Here is a 13,272-nt window from a genome sequence, read left to right as displayed (position 1 = left end):
AGTTTCTGGCAATAGAACATATAATATTGCTTTTGGCTGCGCCCCTAGCCAAAGAGACTTGGAATAAATTGGAAGCAAGGACGTCAAAGTTTTTTTTTTTATATTTAAGGGGGTAAAATGAGTGATTTCCAAGGTTTGAGAATAACGAAAATAATTCGAATAAAATCACGAAAACTATACATTTCATTTCCCCCCAAATAATATTCAAGATTTATTTCACTTGTTGGTTATACCTTATATCAATATAGAATATATATTATACATATAGGCTTATTCTACGTAAAATATCATGAAAGTATGTAGTTAAAAACCACATCTACTTTAAAAATATAGGCATAAAAAAACTTATTTTTTAATACATACAAGCTTATTTTATGTAAAAATATCATGAAAATTATAAATATGTATTTATTAAGAAACCGCATTTCATAGTTTGTATATGAAAAACCTGGAAAACGGAAAAACCTTTCAAACATACCTATAGAAAAGCTTTACATTCTAAACCTATAAATATTACTATGTAGATTCTAGAATGTAGATAAATCTAACAAAATGGGATGTTTATCGACTGTAATTTTTCAGATGGTTTGCATATTACTTTTATTTTCCTTTGAACAAGGATGACAATATGCGTATTCGTTAAGATTACAATGTTACAAACATTAAGGAGGGGTGTATAATAATAATGTTAATTATATTTTAAATTTTAAAGACACTTTCTCTCATTTGTAGACTTTTAACTATCATAATGTATTATTCACATTTTTAAACTTGCTAACCTGGGCAAAAAAATCTATTTTCCCTGTGCCTCGCACCCTCCTTTTAAATTTAAATTCAAAGGGGGGTTTGTGTTCGACTGAAATTTTGAGGGGAAACCGCCCAATTACCTTTCAACGCTATCCAGTCTAGACCTTCCTTCCCAGCCTCCAACAGCGTAAACACATCCGTCCATCATCACCAGCCCAAGTTCAGATCTAGAGTATTTTTAGGGTCAAAAATAATTTGATTTAGACAATTTTAACAAAAGTACCAACCTATTTAATTTATTGCCTAATTTTCTTTCTTGATTTTTGTTTTCTTTTATTCTCTTGGAATTTAACATTTTAAATTTTTTCATGGTTTTAGTCATAAATATAATCAAACTTGTTTTCAATTCTATTATATAAAGTACTAAAGGTTTTTGTCTGAAGCTTAAAATCTCAATATCTACTGAATTGATTCTCTTTTTTAGAGAATCTCCCGTGATAGTTTTAGGCAATTTAATTTTCAGTTTTAGGTCTTGAGGTAATTCAGGTTATTTTCCTGCTCCTTTCTATACAGAGCCCCTAGATGCAAGGGGCGCAGCCGCTAGTTGATAAAAAAGCAAAATCACACCTGCAAACATTCATACAGGCCATCTCGTGCCAGGCATTCAGAACAGGATCAAACCTCCACATTGCCCTGCTGGCAGAACCATCTGGATATTCTCCCCCTAGACAAATATTCCCATATCAGCGGCTACGCCCCTAGAATCCTCTAGGGGCACCTAAGGTGGGAGAGGAAAAAGTTGACCTCATTCCATTTTAAATTTGAGTTTCAAAAGTGTAAAAAATATTTTTTGGGGGTAGGGGGGTGAAGACACCCTCCTCAAAAATAGTTTAAAACCTTCCCAGGACCTATAATAAGCTTCACTGACAAGGAAAACAATATCGGTTTAGCGGTTAGCGAGATCCTTCGGGACAGACAAAAAACGCTTACTACTTTATATAATAGGATGATAGTCAGAACAGGATCAAACCTCCACATTGCCCTGCTGGCAAACCATCTAGATATTCTCCCCCCTGGACAAATATTTACATAAGGGGGGGGGGGGGGGGTTTAATGCAACCATCTCGTAATCAATGTATAAATGGCACTTAGAATTCGAATTTCAATCTGAAATTTTGCATCAGGAACCCTTGGTAGGTCTATTTTCCCTAAATCGAAAAAAAAAGTTAGAAAAAGTAACGGCAGCTCAGCCGTTAAGCGGTTTTTGGCTATTTTCAGGGCATATCCATCATTAATTACGGAGGAATCAACTTTTTGAATGATAGTTTAAAATTATTCGGTCTAAAAATGATACTCTTGGTATTTTATAGCGTCTACCAGCCTTTTTTAGTCGATTCTAGCTGTTAAACAGCTAGTACTAGAAATTTTTAAAAAGTTTATTGGTGTTTTTATCGATAATTTTGCCCTAAAAAAATCCCCAAAACAGCTAAACGTCTGAGCCGGCAGCCGATAGCCGTTACTTTTCCAACTTTTTAATCGATTTAGGGAAAATAGACCTATGAAGGGTTCCTCATGCAAAATTTCAGATCGAAATTCGAATTCTAAATGCCATTTATACATTGATTACGAGATGGTTGCATTAAAAAACCGCCCCTTTATTCAATCTCTATATATTCCAGCTAGGGCTTGTAATTTTATCTTAACCTAAATTCTTATTTTAAAGGACTAAAATTATACAGGACAATAATTCCCAAACCCAGATTAAATATCAAATACCAAATTGTCATGTGCATTGTGCAATCATACTAAATAAAATCTAAATCCGAACCATTAAATCTAGAATTAATGTTCATCTTAGTACAGACAACTTTCCTTTATCTGCAAATAATATAAAAAAAATCCGACCTGCCATATACAGCTTGCCTTGACCGCTGACTACCAGCCCATGCTTGCTGACCGCGAAGGGCAGGCAGGCAAGTGTTTTCCATACATCTGTTCCTGGATGCCAGAATTCCACACTGCGCATCACTACCTTATCGTCCTCCCCTCCCACAGCAACAATCACCTTGAGATAGTAAGATAGATAATAACAAAAGATAGATAGGTAGATAATAACAAAAGATAGATAGGTAGATAACAACAAGGACGACAACATCCAAAAGTAGAGAAGCCAACAAAAAAGAATTTAGATGGAATTACGGAAAAGGAGATTTAAAGCGCATTTGTTAAAATCAAGAATCACGAAAATTACAATAATTTTTTATTTTAAGTTGTAGCAAAACTGACAGGCTGACGGACAAAGTAAATTACATACTCGATGCGTATTGGTATAGGGAATCTTTTTAAAATAAATCTGGCTGTCAATCTTATATAACAGCTGAGAAAGTCACAAATCCCTCATAGCGTTACAGACTGTCTAACATAAGATTTACATAAAAATTTAGTTTTTTTTATGAAATATTTAAAATGTACCTAGATTTTATCAAGCTGCCAAACTATTTATATTTAGAACGTCCAAGCTTTTTTTAGGGTTTTTAAGGTTTAAAGGTTGGGTAATCTAAAGTATTTTCAACATTTTTAAGGGGGTAAACTTCCCATTACCTCCCACCTTAAACGTCTATAATTCAAATCTTGTGTAGGAAAATGTCCATTAAATACAAATGCTTTATATCTAAAGGGATAAGACAATGTCCGATAAATTGATTTAAATTCCCATTGATGATCCACAAAATTCCCTCACCCGTAGATTACGATAATTGGTTGAAACGTTTAGACAGACACCCAGATTAAAGAATCAACCAACTAAAATTTATTAAAAGTCCCCAAAGTTATTAAGCCAATGAATAAGAAAACGTTATTAAAACTTTGGGGACTAGTATAATAAACAACCCATTGTCCCCTTCCTTCCGGTTTGTACCTGACTAATGCCTGCGCTAGTCCTAGGCCGCGTCCTCTCTGAAGCCCAGTCTCTTCGATCAGCCAATAAATGGAAAGTTTTTGCTTCCTGAAAAAATAATCATTATGTTTGCACTAAATAATAGACTATAAAAGTTTTAAAGATTTTTAATCAATATAATAGATTTGAAATCTGCATAAAATTTAAAGGATTTTTTATAAAATTAGTTTTTTATATAATTCTTTATTTAAAGGCGCAAATACAAATTAAGTTAAATAATTTTGAGATCTGTAATTGGTGGATTGAAAACTATCTGCGCTCTGATTGGAGAAGCTTAAGTGACGTACATCATTCAACCAATTAGAGCGTAGGTAGTTTCCAATCCAGCTATCCTATTAGTCAAAATTTATTAACTTAAATCGTATTTGCGCCTTTAAATAAAGAATTATATAAAAAACGAATTTTATAAAAAATCCTTAAAATTTTATGCAGATTTCAAATCTATTATATTGATTAAAAATCTTTAAAACTTTTATAGTCTACTAAATAACATATGTATACTTTGGTACTTGAGCTAGATAACAGGCACACACACTAGAGATCCTATTACTTTACTGTACTACAAAAAATAATCAATATCATAAAAAAATATTTTAAAAAAAGTTCTACCCAAAACTCCACAACATACAGCCAAACAAAAGATACAAAGTGTCCAATGAGAAAATTTAGAGATATTTTGCTTCTTAATAGTGAAACCCTACAGAAGAATTATCACTATAACGTCAAAAAGAATCATTAAAAGTTTAGGTATACAAAATAATAATAAACAAGTTATAAAAAATAATTTCTTACCTCCACCAAAGCTCTACAATCTGCACTCTCCATGACGGCCGGGGTGGCCTCCACTACATCATGGAGAAAGTATGGAGAAAGGAGACCCAGACGAATGTGGCGCAGAACATTTACAAAATTCTTGGGCACTCTTTCTTGGTCCTAAATAATGTATGTATTGTATTGGTCCAAACAATTATAAAAAAATAACAGGATCAGTGTCTGTCTGTGTGTCTACCGAAGAATCTTGCTAACCATTCAGCCGATATCGTTCTCCTTTACAATGTAGCTTCTCACAGATCCTGTGAAGGTTCAGAACTATTTTGGATAAAGGTACAACCAACCTCCCAAGATAAATTGCCTCTAGAGATATAATCCTTCTTATTTCTTTTTAAAACTAAAGTTGATAGTGTTAGGGGGGGGGGGTTGATTTCCTTTTCTTTATATTATATGTCCTTAGGTATCTAAATTGTCATGGCAAACGAACTTACAAATTAATAGTAGAAAAGTTAACCATCAATCTAATGCAAAGAATTTCAACTATACCTTGAGCCAATTAAGACAAGCATAGAAAACAGTCTCTTCTCTATCCACAGCTAGTTCATCTGAGCTGATTATCTCGATTAGTTTGGATTCACTTATACTTGTAAATTCTTCACCGTCTATAATGTCCTAAAATAAAAATTACGGGTTCCTAGTAACTAGTTGCTTCGTCCATAGCCTTAGAAGAGGCCTCCCTTAAAATATCTTTTCGAACAAGGGATCTCATTAATCTTTAAAAAAACCAACTACTTTATATAATAGATGATTATAACATGAAATGTGTCAACACGTTTTCATGAAAAGTTTTTTAATTTTTTTTTGCACGACTCTATTTTGCAGGGATCGGAAGCCGCGCGTAAGCCGCGTGTAAGCCTCAGTGAAATCTTCATTTTATCACTATAAAATTCAGCTGGATGTATAAAACTGCTCTTTAGCAGACAATCCTTCTTTCTGAAATTTCTTTTTATGCTCACAAGCAGGTTTAAAACTGAGGCTTATGCGCGGCTTCCGATCCCTGCTATTTTGGACTAAAATAAAGCGTTTGACCACTCTAAAATATATTTTCTAATAGATAATTTCATATCCGTTGTTAAATTCTCTAGCTATAAACCTAAATACAGCAAGTTGAGGTTTAACAAATATATTACCCTAAATGGTAAATCAGACACATCAATCCTTCAAACTTTCAAACAGACGAAGATTTTTTGGGTATAGTCGATATATGAAGGTGCGATTCGTCGTATTATTAAAATGGCTTTTAATAGGTTATTTTAGGTTAGGTTAGGTCGTATTGGGTTAGGTGATTGCCCCCCGGGACTATACACGTTTTTGTTTATATTCAGTAAGATATGATAGAAAAGGCCTGACTTAATTTTTGGACAATATAGAATTTCTTCAAGCAAAGCTTTGTCCTAAGAGATTCAACTTAATTAAATGTATAAAATGAAAATAAATGAGCCTTTCAAACTAATAATTAGGTCGACCTATGAGAAGCTACCATGCAACGTAAAACCATATCGGGTCTGCGGTTAGCGGAATCCTTCAGCACAAATAGACAAACGCACATCCTGTTACTTTAATATAATGATTACCTGGAAATGTTTAAGAACATAAGTTTTAGCAGTAAGCATGAGTTGTGTACAAGCATGAGCTTCTGCAAAGCAATGGATTCCCAGACAATTTGACTCATCCATATTCCTAGAATGTTAACTTTTTTATTTTCCGGTATCTTCAGGGAAAAGACAATAGAGAATAAAATAATACAGATCTTAAACTAGAATAAACCAAATTTCACCATCTGTTTTTCAAATTTTTTTTTAAACACTAAGAGATTCAATTTTAGCGGGTATAAGGTACAACCAACAAGCAAAATAAATTATTAAATATAAAAGAATATTTTACCATGTTATAAGCGAAGTATTTATTTAATACAGTCTTAGATGTAAAGATGTTTGTGTAAGGGGGGGGGGGGGGGGGTAATGCAACCATCTCGTAATCAGTGATTAAATGGCACTTAGAATTCGAATTTCGATCTGAACTTTTGCATGAGTAATCCTTGGTAGGTCTATTTTCCCTAAATCGAACAAAAAGTTGAAAAAGTAACGGCTAGCGGCTCAGCCGTTTTGCCATTTTTTGGATATCTATATTGCAAATTAGTCACGAAACCTATCTCAACATAATACTCTGAAAATAGGCAAAAAAACGGCTAAACGGCTGAGATTATTCATGAGAATCAATGCCTTGACTTGACTGCTAGAATAGCCATAGTTTCTTAGTGTTTGGACCATAGGTTGAGACACTTCTGCGTAGCCACTAATGCCAGGTCAATGCACTCAACCTCGCTGGTTTATATTTGTACCTGTCCAAGAATTGGCAACAAGCATCTCTGACTTGTAAAACTTCCAGCAGGTTGGCGGCTGACAACAGACTCTAAAAAAGAGAAAATTATTTTCCAGTGTGCCTTCCAAACTGATTAATATCCGCTGGATTAGAACCGGTTCTCAGCTATACTGAAAAGTCATGTACATATAGTATCGTATTATAGGCAATTTTCTACGAATAGTGAAATAAAAGATATAAAACAAGAATGACAATATCCATAAACAACTGAGCATAAAAAAACAAGGAACAACAAACGGACAAAGCAAATTACAGAGCAGCAGTCATCAGATGATCATAGTTCAGCGATCTTAGCTGATATGGCATGACTGACAAAGTAAGTCATATATACACATTGGTACGGAAATCTTCGCAAAAAGTTTCAGCAGTCTATCTTAAATAGAAACAGAGAAAATCACATTTCTTTCAAAACGTTTCATACCAACAGTCGGAAATTTTGAATTTTAGAGTAGCTTTGCTACTAAAAATGATAAAATTATGGCTGTTAAAGGCAATTCTGCTAAATTTTGCTATCTAACTTATGCGTGTTGTGCGTGTTTAACAAACAATTACATAAATGTTCAGAAATTGTTATCAAATTATAATAATTCTAACCAAAGGAAATACTTCAGGTTAGCTCAAGCTTAACAAAGAAAAAAAAATTTAGAACACATTTCTGTTAAAGCTAAAATCATAATGCACGAACGAGAGCAAGTGACTAAGTACCTTCCAGTAGCGAACATGAGTTTTATATTGGTGAATAAATTAAGTTTATGTTTAATATAGTTATATCGACTTAAAAAATTAAGTTTCGCCATAGTTTCATATGGAAATAAACTTTGAAATCAAACCTAAGTATTTTTTTTGGATGAAATATCTTCAAATGTTTTGTTGAGTTGTTGTTGTTGTTGTATTGGCTGCTCATAGTCCATTTTCGTGTCCAGGGTCGTCATCAGTAGGTGGGGGAGGGGAGGCTTATGGGGGGGGGGGCTCTGGAGGGGGGCGTTGAAGAGGAGGGAGGCTGGTGAAACTTGGGTGTGATGATAGGAAGGCAGCTTCAAGGGCGGGATTATGCCAGAGGTCAATGGGATTAAGGTTGGTGGGGTTATTAGGGCAGGAAAAGAGGTGTTGGACAGTTTCAGGGGTAGGATTGTTGGGGCAGGATGGGCAGTTGGGTGAAAGAGAAGCGTTGATGGAATGCAGGTAACTTTGGAGCTTAGGACAATAATTGGATCTCAATTGGGAGAGGATGGTTCTGTAGTGCCTAGGAAGTTGGATCTCAGAGGGGTTGATGTTGGGAGGGGCTTTAAGGACAGGATTAGGGGGATAGGAATTGATTGCTTGGGTAACTGCAGAGGTGTGGAGTCGGGAGATGGTGGATTTGTAATTTGCAGGGAGGAGAGTGTTCTCAGGGGTGAGAAAAGGTTGGAGGGTCGGGAGGAACATGGATTGGAGGGTGGATTTCTTGGATCTAGGACCAGGAGGGGTTGTGACATTGGGGAAGGATGGGTGGGAAGGGCGGAGGGAGGAGGCCAAGTACTGGGAGCATAAAAGGGAAAGGTGGTTCCGTACTGGTAGGATTTTAGTTTCTTGGTGGAGGTGGCTAATGGGGGATTTTTTGGTGGAACCAGTACAGATGCGGAGGGCTTGGTTTTGGAGGACTTGGAGTTTATCAATGTTGTTTTTGGAGGTGTTAGGAAACCAGACAGGACAGGCATAGGTGGTGATGGGGCGGAGGAGGGTGTTGTAGGTGGTGAGGAGGGTCTCCTTCTGGTGGCCCCATTTGGTGCCAGCCAGACATTTAAGGATTCTGAGGCGGGAGGAAATTTTAGAGGAAATGGTGGAGACATGGGAACTGAAATTGAAAAAGGTGTCAAAGGTAACTCCAAGGATTTTAGGGGTTTTCTCAAGGGGGAGTGTGGAGCCGTTAAATTGGACTTGAGGATGGAGGTTGGATTGGTGTTTACGGTCAGGAGTGAAAAGGGTGACAGTGGATTTGTTGGGGGCGATGGAGAGGCCATTGGTGGAGGCCCAGTCAGCAATTAAGGAGAGGTGGGAGTTGATGGATTAAACTGACTGTGGGATGTCAGGAGATGAGTGGAAGGAGTTGAGGTCGTCGGCATAGGAGGAGGTGGTGGCGGGGGGGTTATGGGGGGCATCTGCTATGTAGAAGTTAAAAAGGACGGGGGAAATAACAGAGCCTTGGGGGACACCAGTGTGGACAATTCTGGGGGAGGAGTTGGTGTTTTGGTAGGAGCAGAAGGCCATCCTGCCACGCAGGTAGCAGGATAGCCATCTGATGATGTTTGGATGGAGGTTTGAGGAGGAGATTTTTTGGAGAAGGAGGTGGATTGGGATGCAATCAAAGGCTTTGGAAAGGTCAATGGATGCTACGGTTGTGCGGCTGGGGGGGAGGTTTTGGTTGAAACCGTTAGCAATGGAGGTGGAAAGATTAAGGAGTGAGGATGTGGTGGAGTGGAGGGGTTTGAAGCCATGTTGAGAGGGGTGGGTGGAGAGGGATTGTTTAAGGTATGGGAGAAGGAGGCGTTCAAGGACTTTAGCTGCAGGACAGAGGAGGGAGATTGGGCGGTAGGAGGTGGAAAGGTCAGGGGGTTTACCAGGTTTGAGGAGGGCAATAATTTTGGAGAGCTTCCAAATGGCAGGGATATTAGCAGCGGAAATGGAGAGGTTGAAGAGTTTGGTAAGGTAGGAGATGCCATTTGGACCAAGGTGTTTGAGGTGGAGGATGTTGAGGTGATCAGGACCAAGTGCAGATGAGTTTGAGGAATTTTTAATGGCTTCGAGGACGAGGGCAGGGGTGAAAGGTTGGAAATCTCTGTTGAGGCGGTGGCGGTGTCTAATTTTGCGGATAATTTTTCTGGAGAAAGGGTTGGAGGTGTGGCGGGAGACAGAGGTGAATTGTTTGGTAAAGGATTCAGCAATGTGGGCATGGGAGGTGTGAACTTTGTTGTTGAAGGAAATGGGTTGGTTGGAGGGAGGGGAATTATTTTTGCCAGAAAGGGATTTGAGGAGGGACCAGAATTTGGAAGGGTTAGTTCTATGGTCGGATTTGGAAAGGGTTTCTTGCCATTTTTTGTTGGAGTGTTGGTTAACTATTGAGGAAATTTGTTCATTGAGGATTTGGATTTGAGGATCATGGGGGTTAATTTCTCTTAAGGAGTCTCTTTGCTGGATAAGGGGCTTAGCAACAAAAGTATATTTTATCGATAAAATATATATGTATGCAATTTGTAATATTGTAAACAGTTTAATTAATGTACCTTTGCAATTTATAGCATTTGATTTTGAAGATTTTTTGCTGTGTCATTTATTTTGTCTTTTGAACTCAACAAAACATTTGATGATTTTGCGCCAAAAAAGCTTCACATTTAATAGTTTTTTTCTCTCTGATATATATTCTAATTTATTTAAGTCAATCGAAAGCTATAAAATTAAGGAATAACCCGGTAACAGCGATTTTTATTAATAGGGCTAAACAAACAAAATAAGCTACCTAACACTTCATCTACAGTTACATCTGCAACTAACCACAGCAAACTTTTACTTTTGATGAACAAAAGTTTTCTAATTAAATTGCTAATTAAAATGCTCTAGCAATGTAAAACTAATTGAAATGAAATTATCAAAATTAATTTCTAGTTCTCAGAGCGGATGCTATGAACTCAAATAAATGTTTGAAAGTTAATAAAGCAAATTAATTCTTTTTAATTGAAGTGGGATTAGCTTTAGATATTAGATTTTATCTATTTTTTTCTCGTTTAATTAATAGGCAATTAACAGTAGAAATTTATTATGAAGATCTTTGGGATACAAATTGAAAATACAATTACCTTTACACAGAATACAATTCCTTTTATTATATGAAAATTAGATGGGTTGTTTAGGATAGTTAAGAAGGTAATGTCATATGCAGTTAGACTACAGCAGGGCTAAGGTCCCCTGTGAAGGTTAGGTACTTGGGCTCAATTCCGATAACGTGAAATTAAAATTAAAACTGTTTGTATAATTTAGTTACACATTCTAAAATTGAAACAACCTATTTTAAAAGGTTTTTTAAACTTAGATAGACCAAAACTTATTTTCTAATTATAAGACCAGGTTTCATATCCCTTATCCCTGTATAAGACAAATTGTCTACATATAGAGCTGTTTGTTTCATATAAAAGTGTAGGTAAAGCTATTCAGGGATCTTAAGGGATAAGACAACTGACAATAAATAGATGTAAATTCCCAATTATTACATTTAAAAAAAAAATTTTTGTAGATGAAAATTAATACTTGAAACGTTTCAACACTAGTAGTTTAAATGAAACTATTATCTATAATACAAAGTAGAACGATGTCTGTTTGTGGCGAAGGATCTCCCCCCCCCAAAAAAAGAAAGAAAAATACCCTACCCCCCCCCCAAATTTTTTTTTTTCATTTTAAAACTAAAATTAAAATAGTGGGGTCGACATCACCCCCCTCCCTTAACCCCCCGGCCCCCCCCCCCGAAAAATAAAAGTACCCAAAATTTTTGAGCAAAACGTTGGGTAAAAGTACAATTACATTCTAGGGTCCCTACTATTTTTACATAAGGTATTCCACATATCAAAACTTTTTACCTGAACATTCATCTTTGTGATGGTAATGGAACCAGTGTATGCAAATTCTATCAGCAACCTTAAACAAAAATCTATGTAAAATATGACCATTATGATTTGGACGGTCGGTATAATACACTTATCAAATGTAACACACTTCTTATTATATAAAGTAGTATTTATGTTTTCTTCTCTGTAGCTTAATAACTACAAAACCGATTGAGTTCTCCATTTTGTGGAAGATCTCATATTTCTCAGCTAGGTTTTAAATACAGATCCCCTCGTTGCAAGTGGCGCAGTTGCTGGAGTTATAAAGCATTAGCGAATAAATTAGGAAAAGGGGAGAGAAAAATATTACATATATCAAGCTAGTCTAAAACTCTAAATATTTCAGAGGTGGATTCTTTAAAAAAATTTGCCCCACTAATCGCTTAGTGGGGCAAAATTGTTTTCGTGAAAAATCCGCCAAAATCACATTAAAAATCATTTTTTATGTGATTTTGAAGGATTTTTTTTAAAGAATCCACCTCAGTTAAAAATGGATGTTGAAAGAATTGTAAAGGGATAGTTGCATGAAGTGTATTTAAAAAGTTTGATTGCAAGTTAAAAGAACACCATCTAACATATATAATTTTGTATTACAATAAAAAGCAATCAATTAGGCACTACCAAAAAATTTATCGTGCTGTTTTTTTTGTAAAATTCTTTAAAAAATAAGTCTTGTAGATATGGTTTGAACTATTGAAAAGAAAGAAATATTTCAATAATTCAAGTTTAAATGAACTTTGTGCAACTACCCATTTGTTGAATAGATGATGAAATGATTGAAAAAATGTGTCACCTGATCATCTCTGGCTCGACATCCTGTAACTTTACAGTTTCTTGTTTAGACTCGGACATTTCAGCTGTAAACATGGCCTAACAAAAAATAAAGAATGATGTTGCATAACAAGGATGGCAATTTTCATTCAAGCAAAACTTTGAATATAGGCAATTATATTAACAAATTACAAAATTATGCCATATATATTATATAGTAACAACAATAAATGTATAAGTGTAGATGTGTAACCCAACCAACTACTTGCCCCAAGTGGTTGGGACGTTTTTAGTCTGCCAGCAAATTACTTTCTGCTCTGTTGAATCGACTTGGCTGCGTGAATATTTCTGACCAAGAGGACTCTTCTCTACCAAGCCTATTCGTTAATGATAACAAGCTAATTATGTTGTTTTAATTAACTATATTCTTATGTTTTGTTTATTGTAAATAAGATTCTATTTGGTTATTAATTTGGCTTTTATTCATTGCAGATTACTGGGGTTTTAAATATTTATATGTGGGCATCAAATTAAGTAAACCCTGTTATGTATTTTAGACTAATGTGAATATGTCATTTTATGTGCTGGTGTTTAAGTGTCTCCATAGCTGCGCTACTACTTTAGGTAATTTTAACAGTTTTACTTAAAAAGTATCTGAAATAATTATAGACAGAAAGATGGACCAATTAAGGTATAAAGTAGATCATAAAGATGGGCATTAGTCAGTAGAGTCATCAAACAGTTCAGTTGGCTATCATAAATAGCTTATAGGTTGACTTGTGAAATTATAGAGTAGCTTGCTACTAAAAAGATAATAAATTATAACAGCTTCAGGGTGGCCACAGACTTTTTTTCAAAATAGTATAAAATAGTATGCAAAAAAAAGTAAATAGTATGCAATAGTATGTAAAATTTTTAAAAATAGTATGCAAATTTTTTAAAAATAGTATGAAA

General features: G+C 35.4%; 1 protein-coding gene across 2 annotated transcripts in view; it reads right to left on the bottom strand.

Annotated features, from left to right (window-relative positions):
* The window catches only part of LOC145329674 (kelch-like protein 12), a 36,988-nt gene that overhangs the window by 17,712 nt on the left and 6,004 nt on the right, over positions 1 to 13,272 (bottom strand). For both annotated transcript variants that reach the window (XR_013883042.1, XM_080174026.1), the window contains exons 8-17: positions 12,341 to 12,417; positions 11,521 to 11,578; positions 6,876 to 6,946; positions 6,109 to 6,214; positions 5,021 to 5,146; positions 4,496 to 4,636; positions 3,665 to 3,751; positions 2,653 to 2,812; positions 1,375 to 1,471; positions 888 to 974 (exon numbers count right to left, since the gene is read on the bottom strand). Coding sequence is in view for 1 of the 2 variants with exons in the window: in XM_080174026.1 (XP_080030152.1) it covers positions 888 to 974; positions 1,375 to 1,471; positions 2,653 to 2,812; positions 3,665 to 3,751; positions 4,496 to 4,636; positions 5,021 to 5,146; positions 6,109 to 6,214; positions 6,876 to 6,946; positions 11,521 to 11,578; positions 12,341 to 12,417 (1,010 nt within the window). In the remaining variant the exon portion in view is untranslated. The remainder of the gene's footprint in view (positions 1 to 887; positions 975 to 1,374; positions 1,472 to 2,652; positions 2,813 to 3,664; positions 3,752 to 4,495; positions 4,637 to 5,020; positions 5,147 to 6,108; positions 6,215 to 6,875; positions 6,947 to 11,520; positions 11,579 to 12,340; positions 12,418 to 13,272) is intronic.

Source organism: Acartia tonsa, chromosome 10 (assembly GCF_053477335.1).
Source record: "Acartia tonsa isolate MP-2025a chromosome 10, ASM5347733v1, whole genome shotgun sequence".
Taxonomy (NCBI): Eukaryota; Metazoa; Arthropoda; class Copepoda; order Calanoida; family Acartiidae; genus Acartia; species Acartia tonsa.
Note: the sequence above shows the minus strand (reverse complement) of the source record. Positions and strands in the feature narration are given on the sequence as shown.